Source organism: Silurus aristotelis (genome assembly GCF_946808225.1).
Source record: "Silurus aristotelis genome assembly, chromosome: 24".
In the NCBI taxonomy this organism is placed as follows: Eukaryota; Metazoa; Chordata; class Actinopteri; order Siluriformes; family Siluridae; genus Silurus; species Silurus aristotelis.
Window position 1 is genome coordinate 7,345,066 of NC_139597.1, and position 23,932 is coordinate 7,368,997.

Consider the following 23,932-nt stretch of genomic DNA (forward strand, 5'->3'; position numbering starts at 1 on the left):
AGTTTTACAAATATTTTTATTTTTAACATAAATAAGAGCTTTACATCATGACTGAAATTCTCAATAATTTTGCGGCTTATAATCTGAAAAATACGGTAACAGCTATTTTAAAATGGGTTGTCTAAAGTGCAAGGTGACACTTTTCTGTACATTTACCTAGATTAATACTTGATTAATACCTGCTACTTAATACCTGCTACTTGCCACTACACTAATTTTATACATCAAAATGTATGTTATAAATATACATATAGCCAATTGTGTAATGCTACAAATGTTGTCACTACTGTATATGTTGTATGCTCATGCTCAAGAACAACAAGGCAGCAGAAAAGTAATCAGTTTGGTTACAATGTATGTGCTAAATTACAATAGCTCATGGTTTCTGGTACTTTACTAGACCTGATTTAAGCGTTTCAGCATAAAATCATTGTGGTGAATATTACCAGTGAGTATAAAGACAGCAATATAATGAAGCTGTAAATTTTTTCAAGTATTAAAACAGGTGTTTTTGCTCACAGTGAGCAGAAAAACTACAGCATGCACCTTAAGTGCTACCATGCATTTAATTGTACATAAATAAATCAATATGTCTAATTCAAATTATGCAAATATTAAACCTTTTAGACTGAAGAGCACACACACACAAATGAAAAAACCTTGCTAGTGGTATAAATATTCCTAAGCCTGTGTTTGTTTATTTTTTTTTTCATGTAATCAGCTTTAGCTTGCTTTGCTGTCTGATTTTGGCAAAGCGGATGAAATCACACAATATTCCTTCTTTCTCTATGAACTGGTCACTCACAGGTCTTAAAAATAGAAAAATCAGACATATTAAATTACAGCCCACGTTTTGACTTAAATTGTTTCATACTAAAAGTATATATTTTAATGTAAATAAGTTTCCCGTGGGCTCATCACCTGCAGGAGGGACCGTAAGGGACGGTGCTATGAGGATTGGGCAGCAGTCGAAGGCGGGGTATGCCTGCTTAGACTGCTGCCCCCGCGACCCGAATTACGGATAAGCGGGAGAAAATAAATGAATGTTTCATACTAATAAAAAAAAATTAAAACACAAAACCAGAAAATTTTTTCTCATGCTGAGCAAGAACTCAAGATGGCTACATCAGGAAAGCGAAAACAAAATAATAATCGTGTGATTTATTCAAATATAAATAATGTGGGGGAAACAGGAATAGAAGGGAGCCTTAAAACAAGGCACAGGGCACAGAGGCACCTTTATTTCAATAACAGCTGGATAAAAAATAACAAATATGAACTAAAGAATAGAGGGTGAAATTATTTAAATTGCAGGACCTTGTTATTTTACACACATACTGTAGAAGAAAGCATATGTAGTGATTATAAATCCTTTTACAATTTTGAGCTATAAAAGATTATGGATTAATACTTTAAATGTAAACATAAAATTTACATTTTGTATGTAGACTAGAGAAGTTTTGTTTTTATTGTACACTAACCTAATTTAAAAAGTTTAAATATTTGAATGAATGCATTCACCATCTATCTATCTATCTATCTATCTATCTATCTATCTATCTATCTATCTATCTATCTATCTATCTATCTATCTATCTATCTATCTATAACATAAACACAGTGTGTAAAATATATATATATATATATATATATATATATATATATATATATATATATATATATATATATATAATTTTAGCATTTGCAATTTAATGTAAATCATTTAAGCATTACTGCAGGTTGTACTGCAAATGAGTGTGCAGTGATTTACAGTAAGAACCAGTAAACGCTATGCATAGTGGGATTATCTGAGGTTTTATGCTTGATTAAGAATGGAAAACAATCTTGTATTACATTAGAATATGAGCAGATTGCTTTTGTGCCTTTTATTTATTTTATTTAATGAAGGTGAGCACAAACTCTCTCTGATGTAAATTTAAATGCGATTAAAAGCCTTCATTTTTGTGAAGCAGTGAGATTTATCCTTTAGTGTGAGTTAGAGGCATGTGAATCAGTGGACACTTGTTAAGGGAAGTTGTGTCTCAAAGGCATATGAGAAGGTTCTGAGTTCAAACTACCCAGATGTCATGGGTGGGTGCTTGTACAAACCTGCAATTGAATTAAATTGTTTTTGGACTTCTGATCAGAAGGTCATGAGTTAAAATCCCAACTCTACCAAGCTATCACTGCTGGGCCTATGAGCAATGCCCTCAACTGCTTAGTTGTATAAATGATATAATTGCAAGTCACTCAGGGTAATTCAATCTCGTTCTGCCAAATGCCATAAATGTAAATTCATCCCTAATGAGAAATCCTGCTCATTTATTTCCTCTTTGAATTTAAATTTACATTAGATAAAAGCATCATGCAAATGGGTAGAAGTAGTAAATTGTTTTATTTTAAAAGTACAGTATATTAATATTAATAATTGTTAATTGCCTCTGTATGATTGTTCCAGTCCCTAATAGTCAAAGCCTGACCTGCTTTTCTTAGGAGCTTTGTGTCCATTGACAAGTTCAGGTCAAGGTTATGCTGTGGTGTTTTTCCTATGTGTGTGTGTGTGTGTGTATGTGTATGTGTATGTGTGTGTGTGTGTGTGTGTGTATGTGTGTATGTGTGTGTGTGTGCAATTTCCACCATGCTAACCTCTATACAATAGTGATTTTCACCATTTGTAATTGAAAACATTCAGCTAATTCAGTCTAAAGCTAAATCAGCTCCAGCTTACGAAACGTAATCAATGTTGTGTTGACCTACATGTACGCTGGCATGAAGTCAATCACCCCTCAGTTGTAAAAGTGCCAGCGGGAGCTGCAAACAAGGCTCCGCTTTTTGGCTCGGCTCCCAGAAGCTGTGTCCGCCTGCGTTGGTGACAGTTTACTCCACAGCGGTGCTCACACATACTCTGTTCATAATGAAATGTACACCATAAATGTGTTTAAGGGTAAGTCATATATGTTATATATGTCATGTTATATATATATATATATATATATATATATATATATATATATATATATATATATATATATATATATATAGCACATTTCGCTGTGTAGAAGACATACAGTAAGTAAATGTATTAGAGTGCACAACATGCATCGTTCCTATATTTTACATTCTCGATATTTAAAAAAACAAGTCTAAAAATGTGGCTGCACCCTGGCATGAGTCTACAACCAAAAAAATTATTTGTCAAACCAAATTATGAGACTCATGATGTCCATATCTTAAATGAAGATCTCCGTGTGTATGACATTTGGCAGAAAAACAGGCAAAGCTTGGCCAGATATGTCAAGAAAAGCCAGGCCTAAATAATACTGAAAGAGTCGTGGACAGAGAGTAGGTTGGAAGCTAAAAATGCCATTTTTATGCAAACTTTATTGTCTTAATATATAAGTAACAATCCGTTAACAATAAAGGAACAAACCACAATTGTGATTTATTCATCATTCAGCCTCATTAAAAGCTTTATTTTAGTCTAGAGGTCTACACAGGCTTTAAATTGAAGCTTGGACCCTATCATACTCAAAATAGTTTGACCCTACACCATGACTGACATAACAGAAGCACATGTATGAACCAGGTTGCATCGTTTGAAATAGATTTATATTATGTATTTATATTTAAAATATTTTCTTCATTTAGTTAAAAACCCGAACCTGAAGCTATTCATGAAAAATGATCCCAAACCGACTTTACTGCACATGTTGTGTGTCCTAAGGGTACACAAACTTCTGCACTCAACTGTAAATCTGGTATAAATTTTCCTTTGTCTTTTCTTTGTTTCTGTCTCGTCATTACTTTTTTCATTATCTGAAAGTGGTGTCGATAGCTTGGGTCAGATTTGCAATAATAAAAAAAAAACCAATACAATAAATCTTTAAAAAACATTTCCTCCAACTTCTGACACAGCGAGTCATTGTGCCATAATCTTTCAGCTTTGGGCTTTAGTGCAACTGTCAGACAAAGCTTTTAGGGTAGCTCACAGCAGTGCTGAACATTTAGTTTCTCTCTTCTATGGGTGGATTGAAGTCATGAATAAGTTGGTAGCGATGTATTTTTTATATATATATATATATATATATATATATATATATATATATATATATATATATATATATATATATATATATATATATAAAAATAATATGTGCTGTATAGCTTGTTATTTTGCAATTGCTTCTTCCCTCATTGAGGTGCACTAATGTCCTGACCCTTTTCACAGCTGTTCATTAGCTTCTGTAAAATTTGCCAGAGGGACAAACGTATCTGACAAAGAGCCCAGTGGATAAATGAAAGCTGAATAGTGGGTGAATAGAGAAGTAGGTGTGCTTTATATGATTTCAGTATCAAAATATTCAGGTTTTTTTTATGTTCTTTTTGTCTCATCGTTAGCTTTTTCAGGGCTGGATTTAATGTGTATTTACAGTAGAGTGATTTACACAAAACAATGCATATACCCTGAATTAAGAATTAGCAACAATCATGAGTCATTAGAGATTTAACAAATTTTATTGCTACTTATTGTATATACAATCCTGAATGCACACTGATTTACTGATTTTCTCTATCATCCAAAAGAGGTAAAATACTGAGCTGTGGTCATGGCAACATATTTTATTCTGGGTTATACATGTTCTTTTTTGCTCATGAAATGAAAATAAATAATAAAAATGGCTATTACAATGCCCAGTGGCGGGCCGTGCATTTGGTACCTGGGCCTTCAGTGGGGATTTACCCGACTTAATCCTTTAACACATTTTAATACCACCATCACATCGCGATTATAGTAACCATAAATACAATATAAAAACAAGTGGCATTACAGAGAGAGAGGCATTTCACATATGGAGGGTGGATACCATTTTACTAAAGCAAGAAACCTAGTTAAGACTCCAAACCTCTACACTATCACCCACCACAACTGTGCACATACATCATCTGGCGCAGTTCAGAATAAATATTTGTCTAATATCATGACAAAAACATACAAATTTAAATAAAATACAACCTACTCACCAGAGATGCAGATTTATAATTTGCACCGCTCCTCAGAGGCTGTAAGCCAGTGGTACCGCTCGTATTCACTGGTCTGGAAGTGGCGAACAAACCCTTTCCCGGACTAAGACAAGCTAGCTAGCATCGGGGTTGGCCGACCTCTCCTCACGATGTCTAACTTTTCTTGAAAAGTTTGTCTGCATAAAAAAGTCTAACGCTACACATGTGTTTTGCCAGTCGAACTTGGCTGTAACAGTTTTTCTCTGACCAACCAATCAGAGGACGGAAAAATTCTGATGCTATTCTGGGCCAGCTAGCTGCCCTGTGAGGCGAATTTAAAATCTGATTGGTTAAAAAAAAAAAAGAAAAAAAAAAAAGATCTATTTATTAAGGAGACTAAGGTAAAAGGCCAGCAGTACTGACTTTAAGGCCCTGAGCAGATTAGATTGACATGGCAACACATAGAGGCTGAAATCTGATTGGACATAAAATCTAACATCCACATACCCGTACTGGAAGCAGTGTAGCCAAGAGAAGCACTATGAAATGAAGAGAATAAACTGTTGGCAACAAATGAATACATTTTCATGAAACAAATATTAGAATTTAGGTTGTAAATGTAGGTCAGTGCTTCTGATAGTGTTTAGGCCAGCAGTGCAGGCTTTGCTGGCCCTGACTGCCCACCACTGGCAATGCCGTTACACCTAACCACTGTAAATTGCTCAACTCTTATTGTTAAAAAAAGTTTTTTGTTTGTAACGACAGATCTTACAGTAGTTCTGGCCTCAGGTTTATATTATTGTGCATATTAGAATAAGCATAATAACTGGAAGGAGTCTCTAGTTTTAGGTTACAGTCTTAAAGCTTCTAGGACAGAAAGTGCTATGATGTGCTATTTTTTAATAAAAAAATTACCTGTAAAATTGTTATAGACTAAGAGGAATAATACAAATAATTTTAAGCATAATTTAAACATTAGTAATCAGTTTCTCGGTGGAAATAGTAACTTCACCTCTTGTCGGGCAGCACAGTCACAATCATGTTGCTGTTGATTATTTTGCAGTTTGCCACATCATATACTTTTCCTGAATTAAATAATTCAACTTGAATTGAGACGATTAATGCTTAGAATAAAGGGGATTTTAAAAACAGCAGCCTTTAGCTCCTAAAATAGAACATTTTCTCAATTTCCACTTCTCGCAAAAACTCATTTGCAATAAAATTAAGGTTTTCACCCAGGTTTTTTTCCCTTCTGATGTCCACACATTGAATAAAGACTTCTTTGTTCACAACCTGGCCCTGATTTATATGTAGAAGGATTATTTTACAACACTTACCCAACATTCTTTAGTTGGATTGAAAACGCACAAGTCAGCAGACGACTGAGGGAATCGTTTTACTTTTAATTAGTCATTAAAGATTTGTGGGAACACTTTTGAATCGGGAACAACCAAAACCAATTCCCAAGAATGAAAAACAGAGTCTCTCCCATCCTCTTTCATCCTCTCTGGCAGTGTCACTGACCGTCGCAGCCGATTGAGTCTTCAGTTTTCTTCCTCTTTACTTCACAGCTTCCTCTAACATGCACAATTTCCCACAAATCGACCATGACAAATGCACTCGGCAGAATCCAAGTAGTAAACCATCAACTGGACTCTGCAATATCCTGCAGTCTTTCTTTTGGATAAGATTTTAAATGGAGTTTTGGTTTTTGGTGAGGTAGATGTCAAATGACATCCTAATGGCTAAAAGTGCTTTGATTTTGTATCAGGCTTTTAATGAGCGTGAACAGCCAGGAAACATTGTGGTCTGATAGATGCTAGTAAAATAGACATGAATACCTATTTTTTTAACGCTACAGCACTAAAAATAATATATTGAGGGTTTATTTTGTGTATGTTTAGGTATTGTAATGTTTGGGTTAAATCCTTTAATTAAATTAAATTAAACAGATGCACATAATGACTTTATTGTACTCTAATATAAATTTCTTGTATAATCTATAATAAAAAAACTGATTTTTCACCACCAACAAGATGCAACATCAAAAATGAATTTCAGTAAAGAGGAGAATAGTATGGCCTATTTGAGAGAGTTTTGCTTGAGAAGAACCCCAAAATACATCTGATAATTATGCAAATGTGTGTGGAATCTGAAACAAATGACCATGACAAACGATGCTGCAATTGCAAAATAGGACTAGAGGCAATGGCTGAGCTGAAAAAATTACATTTATTTTTCCATCGTAGTAGGCCTTCATGATATGTGCAGTCTTTATGTAACACATACACACACACACACACACACACACACACACACACACACACACACACACACACAAATTATACTTTGCAAACAGATGTGGGATGGTTTCAACAATTTATACTGCAAAGGCTATGTGTATTATTTCAATGCAAATGTTTAAACATGCCGTGTGAGGGTGAGTGAGTCTCAAGTGTTGAGGTTTTGAACACCATAAGCCAACTCATTGAGTGCCAATGCAATGATTATTGTATTTTGTGTTTGTATAAGAAAACATAATAAAAAAAAATAAATAATAAATGAACATTTTCTTTATTTAGCAGTCACCCTTATCCAGAGCGACTTAGTTATTTCATTTATACATGCATACATTTCATTTATGCAGTGGAGGGTTAAGGGCCTTGCTCAAGAGCCCAACAGGGGCAATTTGATGATGCTAGGATTTAAATCAGAAGTCCAACAACTTAACTTACTACCTCACCTTTAAGCTTGCCTTTTACTGTATGAGACAAAAGTGGGGAAAAATACATTAACTCTTTTTTCATATGAATATATTTACTGATGGTGGTCCATCACTGTTACTGTCTGCTATGCAGTTTGGAATTCTTCTTCTTTTTCTTTTTGCTTCACCCATTAGGGGTCACCACAGTGGATCATCCGTCTATATTCCCCCTGTCTTCTACATCTGCCTGTTTCAGCCCAACTACCTGCATGTCTTCCCTCACCACATCCATAAACATCCACCTTGGTCTTTCTCTTTTCCTCCTTCCTGGTGGCTCCATTCTCAGCCTTCTCCAACTGATATACCCCATGTCCCTCCTTTGTATATGTCCAAACTATCTCAATCTCGCCTTCCTCACCTTGTCTCCAAAACATCCTACATGTGCTGTCCCTCTAATAAACTCATTTTTAATCCTGTCCATCGTCGTCACTCCTAATGAAAATCTCAACATCTTCATCTATGCTACCTTCACTCCACCTCCTGTCTTTTACTCAATGCCATTGTCTCTAAACCATACAACATCTCAGGTCTCACCACATTCCTATATACTTTTCCTTTCACTTTTGCAGATACCTTTCTATCACAAATCACTCCTGAAACTCTTCTCCACCCACTCCACCCTGCCTGCACTATTTTCTTCACTTCTTGAACACACTCTCCATTACTTTGCACTGTTGCACTGCACTCCTCCATCTTCACCTCCTCTTCTCCCTGCAACCACACCACTCCACTGCCCTCCTCTCATTCACACACATGTACTGTCTTACTCCTACTGACTTTCATTCCCCTTCTCTCCAGCGCATACCTTCACCTCTTCAGGCTCTTCTCCACCTGCTCCCTACTCTCACCTCAAATCACAATATCATCCACTAACATCATAGTCAGAAGCCTATCTGGCCTCATCCACCAACCTATCCATCACCAGTGTAAACGAGAACGGGCTCAGACCTGATCCTTAATGCAGTCCAACCGCCACCTTGAACCAGTCTGTCGTTCCTACTGCAGACAGAATACAGCTATTCAATTGCCAGCTGTCATTAAAGATGATTAAGATTTGGCCACTTTACATTTATGGCATTTGGCAGATGCCCTTATCCAGAGTGACTTACAACTGAGGGATAAGGGCCTTGCTCAAAGGCCCAGCAGTGAAAGCTTTGTGGTGCATGGATTTAAACCCAGCACGTACTGATCCAAAGTTTAATCTCTTAACCACTGAGCTACCACCTCCCCTATAAATCTTTGAAAAGGTAATTATTGAAAACTAGAAATAACAGCTATTCTCCAACACAACTTGTCTTTAAAAGCAAAACATTTGTAGTACAGTGGAACCCGGTTATCTCGCCCTCGGTTACCTCGACAACCCTATTAAGTCTACGTTTTTGAAGTGGAACCGCCAAATTCTCGCTTTTTCTAAGCATTTTTTATCGGTTATGTCGACTTTTTTTATGTCGCCGAACCCTGATATCTCGAGCACAAGGGGGGAAAAATTTGCCATTTAACGTCGGTTATCACGGTGCAGCCGCAGAAGAACTCGCGAAAGTGGTGGTAAAAATCAAACCTTACAGCTGCTACAGGTGTTGTATTGTATACTGGTGAATCTCTGCTGTTAGTTAGTGCACATATGCCTTTTGTTGTTAAATGTTACGCGATGAACGGGAGGCGAAAGCCGCGCTTGGCGGCGCGGAACGTGGGATGAGCAAAAGCATAGAACGAACACCGGCAGGATCGGGGGTGAATCCGCGGTGCGCTTTGGGAAGAAAAGAGCAGCCGTTGAGAGAGTGCCGGTGGGAAGACACGTACTGGGATACGCATGAGCGATAACACCGACCGCCGTGAACCAACATATACCAACAATAACGGACAGTGAGAGTGTGGAAGTTTAAATAGGAGCTGGTGATGATGCTAAACGAGCACCATATGTGCAAAAGAAAGCGGCCGAGAAAACACCTGCCACGCTGAAGGGGGCCGAAGGGGGCGTGGCAGGTGGATTCCTGACAGATAAACATGTACTGTATGTATTTTTATAGCATGCCTTCATCAAACAAATCGCGGCAACGCTGTTGTGTAAAAAAAACCTTCAAAAACATGTGCATGCACATTCTCATTTATTAACGCACATCATGTACATAAAGAAATTTCAAGCACGTTAATATACTGCCGCCATTTTGATTTTCGTTTATCTCGATCATCGGTTACCTCGATGCTTTTGGCACCCCCCCAGGACATCGACATAACCGGGTTCCACTGTATATATTTAAATAGGTCTAAATATAAGATAATCCTATATTTAGTAGAGAATACTACAGAATCTTTTTCACATTTTCTTCAATATTTCTGCTATAAATAATCTGTAAAGTTTAAGTCTACATAGAGTAATTAAGAAATGATTAAGAATCAACCTCAAGTGGTGAATTCAGGCTCTTAGTGGGAATTGCAAACAATATGCAGCCTGTCAGGATATCTGCAGTAAAAGTTCTAGTCATTTTGTTTCCCCATGAAAGCTGTGTGTGTGTGTGTGTGTGTGTGTGTGTGTGTGTGTGTGTGTGTGTGTGTGTCCTCTTGTGAATGCTGATGGATATTCGTAATAACGGGGTATATCCTATCGCACCTTGAGGAGTAAACAATGGTGTGCAATATTTCATCAGAAAGTGAGATTTAGAGACTGTAAAGTAAGCAGAGAAGAAGATCACTAATCACTGTCTGGCCCCACTGGTGCGGCTGTACGGGGGCTTTACTGTAGAAGATCTCACAGACTGGTATGAATAAAAGATGAGTCAAGCTCAGACACCAGTACTCCTGGCTGCTTCAATCTGGGTTATGGTATTGACATGCTCTTTTAAATGTTTCTATTTGTAATCTGATACAGCCATCTGGTCCTTATTGTCTGTTTCCTAATTATGTCTAAACAATGTGAAGCAAAACTGTGGCAGTGTGTGTGTGTATTTTCACACTAATTATTTCCTTGTGCCTGTGTGCCTTACAATGTGTACTGGAGAGAAGCAAATATAGTCATATTTATTTGAACTATTTATTATATGGACTTTTTATCTTTTTAGAACTTTTTTATAATAGCTAAAACTATTTTTTTTAAACCACAGTGACTACATTCTTGATTCTGGTTGGTCAGAAGGGTGTTAATTAACAAGCGCTTTGAACATAGTGTCAGCTGTGCAGTTTAATGGGTTCCTTGTAAAATGCTCGAACAAAATCTTACACAATCCTGTTCATGGCACACTTATGGCAAACAAAATCCAAGATTAATTAATTATAAACCAAGCATGTTGTTATCGAGCAATGGAAAATAAATGCTAGTTGATATGGTGAAGTTTTCTGGGATAAAACATCTTTTTAACTTCCTGCTGTGGGATAATAATGATTATAATATTCAGGATAAAGAACTCAAACAAAACTGTGCTTTGTTTGTATGTTTTTTTTTTCTTTTTTCTTTTAATAAATGACAAGCTTTTTTTCATGCAAAAGAGTGGCTGATAAGGGAATGGTTGTTTTTTTTTCTTGTTGTAGCATATCCCATATATTCTTTATTTTACTCATCACACCATGAAATGAACCTAAATTTTAACAAATTTGTAGTCATCCATTATGTTTCATTCTTAAATAAACTACTTTTGTAATTCTTGGCAAAATATTGCATTATTAATTTAAGGACATGCTGATGTTTGAAAATAATTAGACAACATCCTTTCCTTATACTTTCCTAAAATACTTTCAGCACATTGTCTCGTTCTGAGGATTCCCAGTCATAAATGGACATCCAAATGGCACACTGAATGTGAATGGCCTGTAAAAAATTAAGATCTAGGTCAAGGATTCCTGTTACCACACAACAATGTGGGTGGTAATTGGGTTCTGTACAGCTCAACCCTCAAACAACTAACTGAATAGAAAAATGCAGGACAAAAAAAATACATGTAAACAGAGGTGGCAAAAGTACACACATCCTTTAGAAGAAGTACAGATACAGTACTCATGTTTTAAAATACGTGGGTAAAAGTTGAAGTACTGATTATACTTTTTTACTCAAGTGAAAGTAAAGAAGGCTTGGCTCGGACATGCACTTAAGTAAAAAGTAGGGGCGGGCGGGCAGGCGGGCGGGCAGGCAGGCAGGCAGGCGGGCGATGTAGCATATGTATAGCATGTGAATAAATATAAAGGCTATAGCAGTGCAGAGATGTGTGGACACAGTTCAGAAGTACATATAGATGTTCTAAGGCTATGGCATTGAAGAGGAAATGTGCAGAAGTGTAAGGTTATAATATTATGGCATTTAAGAAATGTGCAAGCTGAATAAACAAGTCTAATATACTGTGTGTATGTATATAATATATATATAATGTGTGTGTACATATATACATATATACGCACACATTATATACACATACATGAATGTTAAATGTTGGGCAGAATGTACAGTAAAGATATAAAGATACATATAGATAAAAATAGTGCAGATGTAATGAGGAGTAAAAAAGATATGCTATGTAATATGTACATTGTATGTATTATTGTACAGAGGTTGTCAATCAAATTAAATATATTTTATCGCAACTTAATCGCACATTTCTATCTGTTCTAAATGTACAATATATTCATACTTCCTGCTTTTAATACTTTAAGCAACATATACATGGAGAAATATGGATGCAACGTAAAGCATGAAGACAAAAAATCCTTGTAAATATTTTAAAGTAATAATGATGGTTTAATTTTACGTTAATCATCAGGACACCAAACAGACAGTTAATGAGGTGATACCGGAGAAACTGGACCTCTTCAAGTCAAAAAGCTTTTATCATAATCATAGACATTTTACAGATTCAAATGATGTATTGTTTTTATCTGTACGATCAATGAAGACAGTAATTTAAGTTTGTTTCACCATTATGAGGGAAAAACCCACCAAACGCCACCCAGAGGGTAAATTGTGTGAATCATGGCGGATTTGGCGTTTGATTTGAGACATAAATAAAACAATATAAATAATATAAATAAAATAAAACAAAACAAAACCTCTAAATAAAACAGAAGTTTACTGATTAAAAATATTTTTCGGTGGAGTTTATTTCTTTTATATCTACGCAAAGAAAGAATGTTGTGAATAAGTGTATGTTGTGCTGAAGGTATTAATTTCGCCTCTTTTATATTTATTTATTTATTTCTGCATTTATATTTTTTATAAAAATGGTAAAAACAGAAATGCGCGCTTAATTGATCGTTAAAATTTAGTGCTGTTTAAAATAATTTTTATTTTGACAGCCTAATATATATATATACACAAAACTAATTAAAAATGTTGTTACCTAATGAATGTGTCCAGGCTGAAGATCCACATATAGAACACAAGCAGAGAAAAGATGATGATGATGATGATGATGATCAGGTGATCAGGAATGATTCTGTTCTCAGTCATTTTTACATCACTGACTCCCTCTGTCTCATCCACGTTAGCTTTACTTCTCGTTGCTTTCTGCCCTGCTGATCCTTAGCTTTATAAACTAGTCTACATCTCTGGTAAATGAGAGCAGGACATTATACACCAGTGGATTGAAAAAGACGCACAATGACAGGAAATCGGTTGGTGGGCTGAAATCGACGTGCAGTGAAAATAAAAAATATTGACATTTCACCAAATCAATTAATTAAAACTAAACTAAGGGGCCGGTTATGAAAATGTAAGAAGTAAAAAGTACAGATATATTTGTATTTGTACTTCGTTACTTCCCACCTCTGCATGTAAGACACTTGTCACAAATCAGAGGCAGGTGGATTTAAGGACAAGTTAAATTTTTTGTCAAATTCTACTTTGGCAGGCTCCTGAATGATGCTCTGTCATCAAAAGATTGCAGGTTGCAGGTTGGAGTCGTCTCTGGAGTTGCCATGCTGGCCTGTAGTGTAGGTTAGCTTCACATGGATCACATGTAACTGGATTTCCCCAGTTGGTAGCATTTGTGTGATGATAAAAAGCTGCTGAGTCTTGGCAGGTCAACAAATTGGGGAGATAATGTGGAAAAATTGTTCAGTCTTGGTAAAAAAAAAAACAGTCAAAGGTCAAATTATCAGGAGAACAGAGCAATAAAGGAAAACACCGAGAAAACTGAAAGGTCAAAACCAGATAAACAATAACGCTCAGACTTGCTAACTGACATGATGGCAAATAACAAGACTGGATTGATTGAGTTGTTTAAATATTGTGAGTGAACTAAAGAAAAACAGGAAACAGATGTGGTCCTGTTCAGGTGAGTGCTGTGAAAGATGTCGAGTCAAGCCAGATGAGCCACCAGAAGACTGGGAATACTAAATAAGAATACTGAGTCAGAAAGTGCAAATTTACAAGAAGAGAGTGTGAAAATGTTGTAAAAGTACAGAGAGGGAGAATCCAGAGAATTAGAAGAGAGTGCAGTGTGATAAAGTGTTTGTGCTGCAAATATTACAGCAGTTCATATTGAAAGAACCAGGGGTTTAGTGCAGCCTCTGAAGAACAGGAAGAAAGAATCTGTTTCTAAAGCTGCTTTTTTTGTTGTCTTGAAGTCTGAATCTTTTGCCAGTGGGAAGGGGAAAGTTTTTTTAATGTATTTGATGTACAGAAATTGCACCATTGAGATATCATGTCCATGGGCCTCTTCTTAAACAGTTTAATGGTATTCAGTGCTGGTCATTGAGCACAGAGCTGCATATGTGGAAAAATAAATAATGAGCAGTTTCAATATGGCAGATTTTAAATTACACACCCACATAAGTAAAAGCACTCACCTATGTTAATGACTCATTTATGGGCTCGTGAGGCGTAACCAATGATTCACCTTTTGTGGATTCCTGGTGAAGTTCCAGAGTGCTAACTAATCATGCCTCCTGTTTTCCAGTTACAATTAATATTACACTGTATATGTGAAATAAATACACAAATGTACAGTGCCATGCAGAAAAAGTGTGAGGTGCCTTGGGAGTCTGGTTCCTTTTTAAGGTTTTTTCTTCATACGTTTTCAGGGAGGGTTTTTGCTATTATTGCTTCTAGCTATAAAACCATCTACAACTGTGTTTCAACATTTCCAGTGTCAATGTGACATATAATAGTTTATATTTTTGTAATTTCTTTCCAAAAAAGCATCTATATTTAAACACTGGAAGGGTAATAAATACCTTATATTTTAGACATAATTTTCTTACATCGTGCAACAGATGGGCTCCTATTCCTTCACTTTCTCAAGTGCTCTCTGAAAAGTTTTCTTTTCGTGAAAAAGAAAACATTAAGGCAGGTCTAATGCACTATGCACTATAACTTTCTTTTCGTATTAGTTCTATTACATTACTTCTAATGCATTAGGTTACTAAGCAAGGAAAATAAAACGACAGCTTGTGCTGTTATAGGGAAATAAACCATGTTGAGGTGCTAATATGGCCAGATGCTAGGTGTCCTACATGCTGGAAAAAGTTCTTTCCTAAAGACTACTTCATGTCAACAGGTCATTCATATACACCATGAATGAGTCGAGTTGTTACGACAGAATGATAACAGGTTAGAATGAGCACATAAATATATAAAAAATGTTAATCTGTAATTTATGGTACATCAAAACTGTGCCTCAAACGATCAACATCCCTGTTGTATATTTTACAGTAATGCACAGTAAATATTTCCATAATATATTATAACAACACACATAATGGTTAATGAGTGTATTAGAACATGAATCTATTATACAGATATGGCCTTATTTTTATATATAAAATATTATTATAAAGTTTATTAAATCAACATGCCTGGTATAAAGCAGCACTGATTAACAGAAAAGCATTAGTCCTATTATCTAAATACCCTTTTAAATGCAGTCCTAATAGATCATACATCCTGCAATAACCAGACAGTCAATCTATCAGCCAAAGATTAGGTGCTGACAAGCATTTTTCTGTAAATACAACTCAACTTATAGCAAATCACACTAACCTGATGTTTCATATAATGTTGAAACAAGCATTCTGAGATTCGGTGCCATTATTAAAAGGGTAAAAGTATCACAGTTTTAATAACTGTACAGATCAATGTCGGGTATTGACTACTACTCTGAGCTCTAACTGATTTAGTGGATATTGCAGAAGTGTAATGTTCATCATAAAAGACCCCAGATATAACCTTCAAAGAATCCATGGGCCCTATCACACCAGTGAGCCGATGAAAGGCCAGAGAGGAAGGAAAGGCTGCTTTGACTTTGCTTTTCTGGGTTTCTTTGAAGCTCCAGACTATGAAGGATCACACACTAAGACTGGTCTGTTTTCAGCTGTGCTACAGTCCCTTGTTGACACTACTGCATGGCACAAAAGTGCAACAAGCTTCTCCAATTCTAAACACATTGTATTCACGTATTCATTTATTTAATACACAGTTCAATATACAATTATTAGGAGCACACAAATTAGCAAAATTACCATTTATTAGACTTTATTGTTGTTTATTAGTACATTTATATTGTACTTTTTAAGTGTTGATTCAATTCATGCCTGTTTGTTGCCTTCCAGTCCCTTTCCAAAGGAACTTATTGCTGACATTTGTTACCCTGGGGTGTAAATATGAGGCTGCCTACATGTAAATTGCACCATGTACAAAAAAAAAGGTGCAAATGGATGTTGACATGCATAAGTCAAGTAATTCATATAAAAAGACATAAGCAGTTATGATATTATTATGCTCTATAATGGGTGTAATAAAAAAGGTTTAAATCCTAAACTGTAAAATGTGTCTGAAAAAAGACATTTTAGGAAAAATGGAAAAATGGTGTGAAAAGCGAAAAAATGCCTTAGAGATCGCAGTTTTGAAATGGTGCAGCTTAGTTTATTATTGGCTTTTCAAGATCCAACTACCCACATCCAAAATGCAAATACATCAGATTCATTGCTATTTGATGTTGAGAAGCCTCTCCTGGGAGAAAGCTGCAAAATGAAGTTTGTGATCTACACCAAGGCGTGAAAGGATCTACAGTTTGGAGCCATGTGCTGTGTTCCAATGAGAATGAAATAAATCTTTGGGCATGAACGCCATCAGATTGTTTGGTATCACAATAAATAAATAAAGTAAACACATTGTAAAGTATGGTGGTGAATTATTGATGCTTTGGGGCTGCTTTGTGGATGGTGATCTGGGATAGATGATTGATGACACTTTGTATTCCTAAAAAACGTATCTTAGCCCAATACCTGTTTAGAGAATTCTGCCAGGAAGTAAATTCTTGTCCATAGTTGGAGCTTTTAAACACACAAAAAAAACTGTATACACTCAAACGTCGTGGTTAAAAATGTTCTTCATGGAGACTTCCAAGGTCTTCTACAAGTGTGTTTAACCTGGTTAGACATGACAAGAAAAGACATATATATATATATATATATATATATATATATATATATATATATATATATATATATATATATATATATATATATATATATATATATATATATATATATATATACATAGACTAAGAAAGTAGTTTCTGTGTTTAAATACACCTAGACTCCTCTGGCTTTTTTTTCAGTTTTAGTGAGTTTATGCCACTGTAAAGTTTGACAGAAGTGGCACTCAGTGTAGTCTTCTGCTGTTGAAGCCCATCTACCTCGAAGTCTAGTGTGTTATGCATTCTGACATGCATTTTTGCTCACCACAGCTGGAAAGGGTTGTTATTTGAGGTAGTGCAGCCTTTCTGCCATTTTGAGCTAGTCTAGCCATTCTACTGACTTTTTCTCATAAACAAGGCATTTCTGCTGCACACTATAGCCACAGTGACCGAGAACACATTTTTCTTTTGTCTAACATTTGATATGGTCATTAACTACAGCTCTTGATCTCTATCTGCATGATATTTACACTGATCCGCCTCCACAGAACCACCAGAATGATCAGGTGTTCCAATTGAAGTGATCAGCAAGTGGACTTATTCATTTTATATGCCAAAGCAATAAAGCTGCCATACATGCAGTACTGAAGTCTTTACCCAAATGCTATATTTTTGGGAGATACTGTACTGTAGGTGGTGTGTGATATTATCTGTTAGTCTACTCTAATTTCTTTGCCTTCTATAATTAACCACTGCAGTGCTCTGTCTCTCTCATACTGCAGACTTCAGGTGAATGAGCTCAATGCAGCAAATACAATTTACTCGAAGAAAGTACACAGCCTTCTACTGTTAGATTTCTGAATTGATCGATGTGCTGTTAAAGGCTTGTTCGCTTATTTACCGATGTTGGGAGGGAAAAGAAAAATTCTCCGAGCATGGGAAAAATTGTAAACCTTATTTAGCTTTGTTTGACACTTCAGTGTTTTTACGATAGTGAGCCACAAAAGACATTACAGGTATATTTAATAGCACGTATATAACATACAGTTGTATGACATTCCAAGGTGTTATAACTTTATAATGTTAGAAAGAACTCACAGATTCTGTTTGATAAATAAATAATAAAGTGATTGATGAATTATAATAGTAATTAATTTAATCATTAATTCTGGATAATAATGTGTTGCAACAAAAAAAAACATTTGTGGAAAAAGTCTTTATTTGACCTATTTTACATTGAGCTCTGTTTGAAATGTATATAAAAAAAGACTCTAACAGGAGGTCAACAACCCTTTCTCATGTGTCTTTCTAATGCATATTCTTAAGTTTCTGTATTATGTGAGAATGTACAGTGGAAAGTGGATATCAGGTCTCTTAGCTTACACACAGCTGAACAATTCTGGCTCACAGGGATTGCCTTGCCCTTCTGGTGTCATATTCGACGGGGGTGTGATCCGTTCCCCGTAATTACACCAACTATTATTGCATCTTGAATGAGCAAGAGGAAGGAGGGAGATCCACTGAGCTGTTCCTGCTGATTAATGTGGGTATGCAGTGAGGGGGCACTAGGGAACGTCTGGTGCATAATTATTGCAAAGTGCCAACCAGTGTGAACGCTTTCCACCACCCGAATAGCTTCCCCCCACCTCCTCACAAACAACACAAACCACAAAAATTATTAAACACACACACAAAATGATTATACTAAGAAAAGGTACATGTAGAGCAGCTGCATTAAGGGTATATATATCTCAGTAAGTAGGTAGATTTGTAAAGGATTAAGCTTTTGTGCCTGTAGAAAAGAGCTTTGAATTTTTCATCAAAAGATCACAATGACTTTTTAAAAAAAAAAAACACGAAATATATGGAACTTTCGTTTTTTTCTTCTTCTTCGTTTGTCCAATATATAGTGACTCCTAAGGCAGAAAGTACATGTTCTACTTGCTTTATTGTAGCATAATGGAAACCTGTAACACAGTCTATTATTGTACAAATATATTCCTTAATGATATTAATGTCTCCTTGTGCTTCTTTTGGTTCCTTGCAAAAGACCATAAGACTATTCGGTTTCTTCTTTCTTGTAGACTTCCTCACCCCTACATGCAAAAGAGATTTAGGAATTATATTTTCACTGATATAAAGCTGTTTGAATAATTTTAATAATTCAAAGTTATATAAATGTATAAATCTGTTCGAATATGCAGTCCCTTATAAGCTTTTATCACCGAAACTCATTAACATCTGCAAAATCTTAATGCTGACACATGCCATTTCTTTTTAAATTAACAAAACTAAATAAAATACATTACCTGCTAAAACAGGAAACAATCTTACATACTCTGTGAACAGTAATTACATGGCATTCATTCATTGCAATTATCTCTTAGTACAGCAGCCAGGGATAAGCTGTATGATGTGCACTAAAGTAGGTCCAGCCTTTACTTTATAGTTAAAAGTTTGAATCTACATTTTTTTTGTCTATCAGCTTTAACTAATCCACCTCTTTATATCATGATTATGACAGCACGGCTATAGAAACAATTATTATTATACAGAAATGCAGTATAACAGAGTGCTGCATCACAGGTATCTCATGAAGCGAGACTTAATGGAATTACTAAAGTAAGAAACAGGTCTACTTTCACTAAAGCCACAACTGCATCACCCATATACATCATCTCTAACAGAAGCATTAATATTCACAATAATATATTGTGAATTCTTTCATGCATTATAGTTTTCCTGGTGATTCAAAAATAAGGCAATTTGTTTTCGTTGAAATTCAATGGGAAAGAAAACACGGATGTATAAATGGTTCATGAAGAAGCTTAACTGTTTTGAACTATTTTGGCTGATCTTTCCTCAAGATGTCCAACTTTTCTTGAAAAGTCCATTTTGTAAATATGCATCCAAAATTTCTTCTCTGCCACACAAATCCACACAAATATATTTACGCTTGTGCAGTTTGCAGCAGATGTGGGGTGCGGTAGTGGGCTCTCTGACTGTTAAGTCAAAGGATGTGAAAATGCTGACGTATTTCTATGCCTTCTAGTGGCCCTAGTAGTGACCAAACTGCAATCTCTTTGGTTATGGGAACAGCTTCAAACAACATAGATTTGTATCTAACACAAGCCCCACGCTATTCATTTCTGCAGGCCTCGCGGCAATACATGATGTCATGCCTGAGATCTGATCAAATGGAAACCCTAACCGAAACTCTGGTGGCACTGCCCCTTGCGCACCAGAGGGAAACGCTATGAAATGAAGAGAATAGAGTTTTGGGAACAATTGAATATACATTCATGGCAAAAATATTTTATAACGTAAGTCAGTGATTCTGATAGAGTTTAGGCCAGCAGAAAAGACCTTTCTGGCCCTGATAACCCTCCACTGGTGTAATATCTTTTTACTATACTGCATTTAGAAAAGCATGTCGTTCCTTGCTAGACTGAAGTGAATACATAAATTGCGTTGCATGATAAACCTGTCATATGACAACAAGCATTTCACCATGGTTCTCACTAGAGTTTCTGTGGAGTAAGAGTACTCTCACTGTGTACCTTTAACATTAGAAAAAAGTTGAATGTACATGTGAATGAAACATTAAGATGCATCAATTGTTAAAATATACATAATATGGACAAAAATATTGGGTCGACTGACTTTTCCAGCCCTATGTGGTTCTCTTAGATCCGTGCATTTACATTTAATATGTATGTACATTCAATAGCAAGTACTGTTGTTCATTTGCTTAAAGTAGAAATGTAAAATTAGTATTTAAGAAGAGTAAATGTGCTTTTATTGTAATGCAGAAATTGTGTACTTCATTAAAGTGCTGGACAATATGACGTGTGTACTTTGTTCTGCAGTCAGTGGACTAGAACTTATGATTATATTATTGATTAGACTCAGCTATTAGTTCCCCTTCTGTTGCACCACATAGAAGTCAATAAGTAATATTTCTCCTCCCTTGCTGTAATGTCTGTAATAGTAATAGATATTTTAGCTTGTTTGACAGGTTCAATGGCTTGTTTCCAAGGTTACACTTTTGGTTCCCAGTGGAAGGTCACTGTTTTTGAGCTGAACCCTGCTGGAGTAATGAGATCAGGGCTTTCTTCTCTACTGCGCCTGCAGTTTCTGACGCCCACCTGTGTGAAAGTTGTTCTGCTACACTGCAACTACATTTCAGTCAAATATGCTATAACTGCAGCTCAGGGGCCATATACTTCATTACTCAAGCCCTATGTGTAGTGCGGTGTTTGAGTAATAAACTGGGTTAAGATTTACAAGCCGGTAGTTGTCAGGTCAGTGCTTAGATCGAAACACTAAATAGCACTTTTCTACCTGATTTGCAGCTCAGCTTAGCTCAGAAAATGACATGCGAGCCTGGATTCTGTTCTTGTTTTTCCCATTGCTAAGTTAATCACACTGCCTGAAGCACCTTTGCTGAATTTTAGTTATCTTTCTAATCTGTATTTCATGTTTGCCAATATAAACGTATAAGTGGAGGAAAAATAGTGCTGATCACTGATTAGGCAAAAACGTATCACAGATTTGCCCTGATTAATGTTTATGGCGGAAATTACTTTTGTGCTAGAGAGTATTTAGTAGTGATTGTCTTCTGCCTTTCAAATGAACTGGCAGAATTCGTTAGCAACTTTGCAGTTTCACAGAAAGGATGTATATATGGATGAATAACTGATCATCACAGAATTATCTTACAGTTTACAGTGGTCCTGGGGTAGTCTCCTGCTTTGACGTATTAAAGCAAATAAAAAAGAAATGTATTAAGGCATAAGTCAAGTGATATATTGCTGTTTTTTGAGTCACTTACTGTGCATATTATGTCTTATACCTTATATTTTGCCTTGTGAGGAAGACCCATGATACATAAGACACATCAACATTAGTTATTAAAATTAAATAAAGTAATAAAATAAAGTAAAATTGGCAATTTTATAACTTACTGCTGATCATCCTCTTAAGAACTTTTCTTATGTAGTCTATTAAGGCCATACCTTGAGACAACAACTAGTGTGTGTCTAATTATGTATTCAGATTTGCTTCTGTACTATACAGTGCCAAAATGTGGTGGGGAAAATAGCTGTAAAAATTAATTAAATTATTTAATTATTTAATTAATTAATTCTTTACATTTAAAAACAGACATTAATGTATCTGTGTGTGGACCTTCCATTCTGTGTCAATGAAAGCATGTGGATATGTGAATGCTTGATTAATCAGAATCAGGCAACAGACTCCAGGCTGCCTGCCACTGCTCATACTTCTCATTTACTCTCTTTCATGTAGCTTGGAGTCATTGACATTTCACCCTAATGCAGTGGAGGCAAAAAGAGTTGCAGATCCAGCACTCAGGAAAACACACATTTCACTGAGAAGGTTGTTTCTAATTTGAAGAAATGCTGGACATGTTTATGGATTTGTTGTAGTACATGCTAGTAAAAGCAATTGCCGGCTAGCTTGTGGTACAGCAGATGTGGTTATTAAGCATTTGCCAAGGCTGGAAAATGAGTGTAGCTCATTGTTGTGCAGCAATTTATTTATTTGTTTATTTATTATAATTTTTTTCTCTTTCCTTATAGAAGTACATTTGGCTAGGGATCCTTTAACACTCCCACTCTTAACACTTAGAGTCGACGCATTCAAGGCAGCTGAGGATGATTTTGATAAAATACCTGTATAAGCACTGACTAGCAGCACAGCAGCTTTTTTCTTCTTTTTTTTTTTTTTTTTTTTTTTACCAGTCTTGAATTTTCTTCAAATTGACACACTGGAAAGATCATAGTGTGCAGATTTGAGTTTTGACGTGTCCATGCTTGTGTGTATGTGTGTACAGAGGATGTGATATTTAACACTTTGGGAAAGCTGCAGATTTAAATAAAAAACTAATGCACATTTTATTTTAAAACTTTGTGAACAGTAGGCTGATGTCTGTGATGGCAACATCCACCAAAGTGAGTTAAGAATAGAAATATGTGTTGTCCATGTAAGTAAATATATACTGCTCTTTAGCTTCTCTAGATATTCTCCCTAAGTCTAATAGTTGTTGACATGGTCTTTTAGGCACCACACTGCAAAATGTCTGTTTTTATTTTCCACAGCTCATTGACAGTAGACGATTTCCCAGAGAGATAATTTCAATTTCCTCTTCTCGCTCAATAAAGTTGATTGCAAACCACAAGCATCAGGGCATTTTGTCTGACCTAGCATGTCACCCCCTACAGGTGATCTGGTGTCTCGCGCCATGCACCATCTCCAGCCCCTCCACATCAAGAGCCCAAGCAATGATACGCCCGTGCACCAGAACTGCGGAGGACCTATACACTGGGAACCTGAGGCTCTGTACACCCTCTGCTACTTCATGCACTGTCCCCAGATAGAGTGGGAGAACCCCAATGTGGAGCCCTCCAAGGTCGCCCTGCATACAGAAAGGTGAGAGCATCTACACAGCAGAGATTCTGAATAAATATTTGTTTTTCAGTGGTGGACAGTAACAAAGTGAATGTAATTCATTATTGTATCTAAGTAGCTTTTTCACAATCTGTACTTTACTGAAGTATTTCTATTTACGGAGACTTTTGCTTTAACTTTACCACATTTTAAAGTCAAATATCTCATCTACATTTTGCGTAATGAGTGATTTCTTTTTATTTATAATTGGATATAAATGTAAATGGTCAAATAAGCAGCCAGCCACCAATCAGTCTTGTGACAAAAATGTTATTAGGACATTATAGCCATAATAAATCATAGTTCTTTGCATACTTAAGTACATTTAAAGGCGAATGTTTTTGTACTTTTACTCAAG

General features: G+C 35.9%; 1 protein-coding gene across 2 annotated transcripts in view; it reads left to right on the forward strand.

Moving 5' to 3' along the window:
* Positions 1-23,932, forward strand: part of btbd11a (BTB (POZ) domain containing 11a) — a 193,990-nt gene that overhangs the window by 127,990 nt on the left and 42,068 nt on the right. For both annotated transcript variants that reach the window (XM_083528110.1, XM_083528111.1), the window contains exon 3: positions 23,349-23,556. In XM_083528110.1, the coding sequence (XP_083384236.1) occupies positions 23,349-23,556 (208 nt within the window). The remainder of the gene's footprint in view (positions 1-23,348; positions 23,557-23,932) is intronic.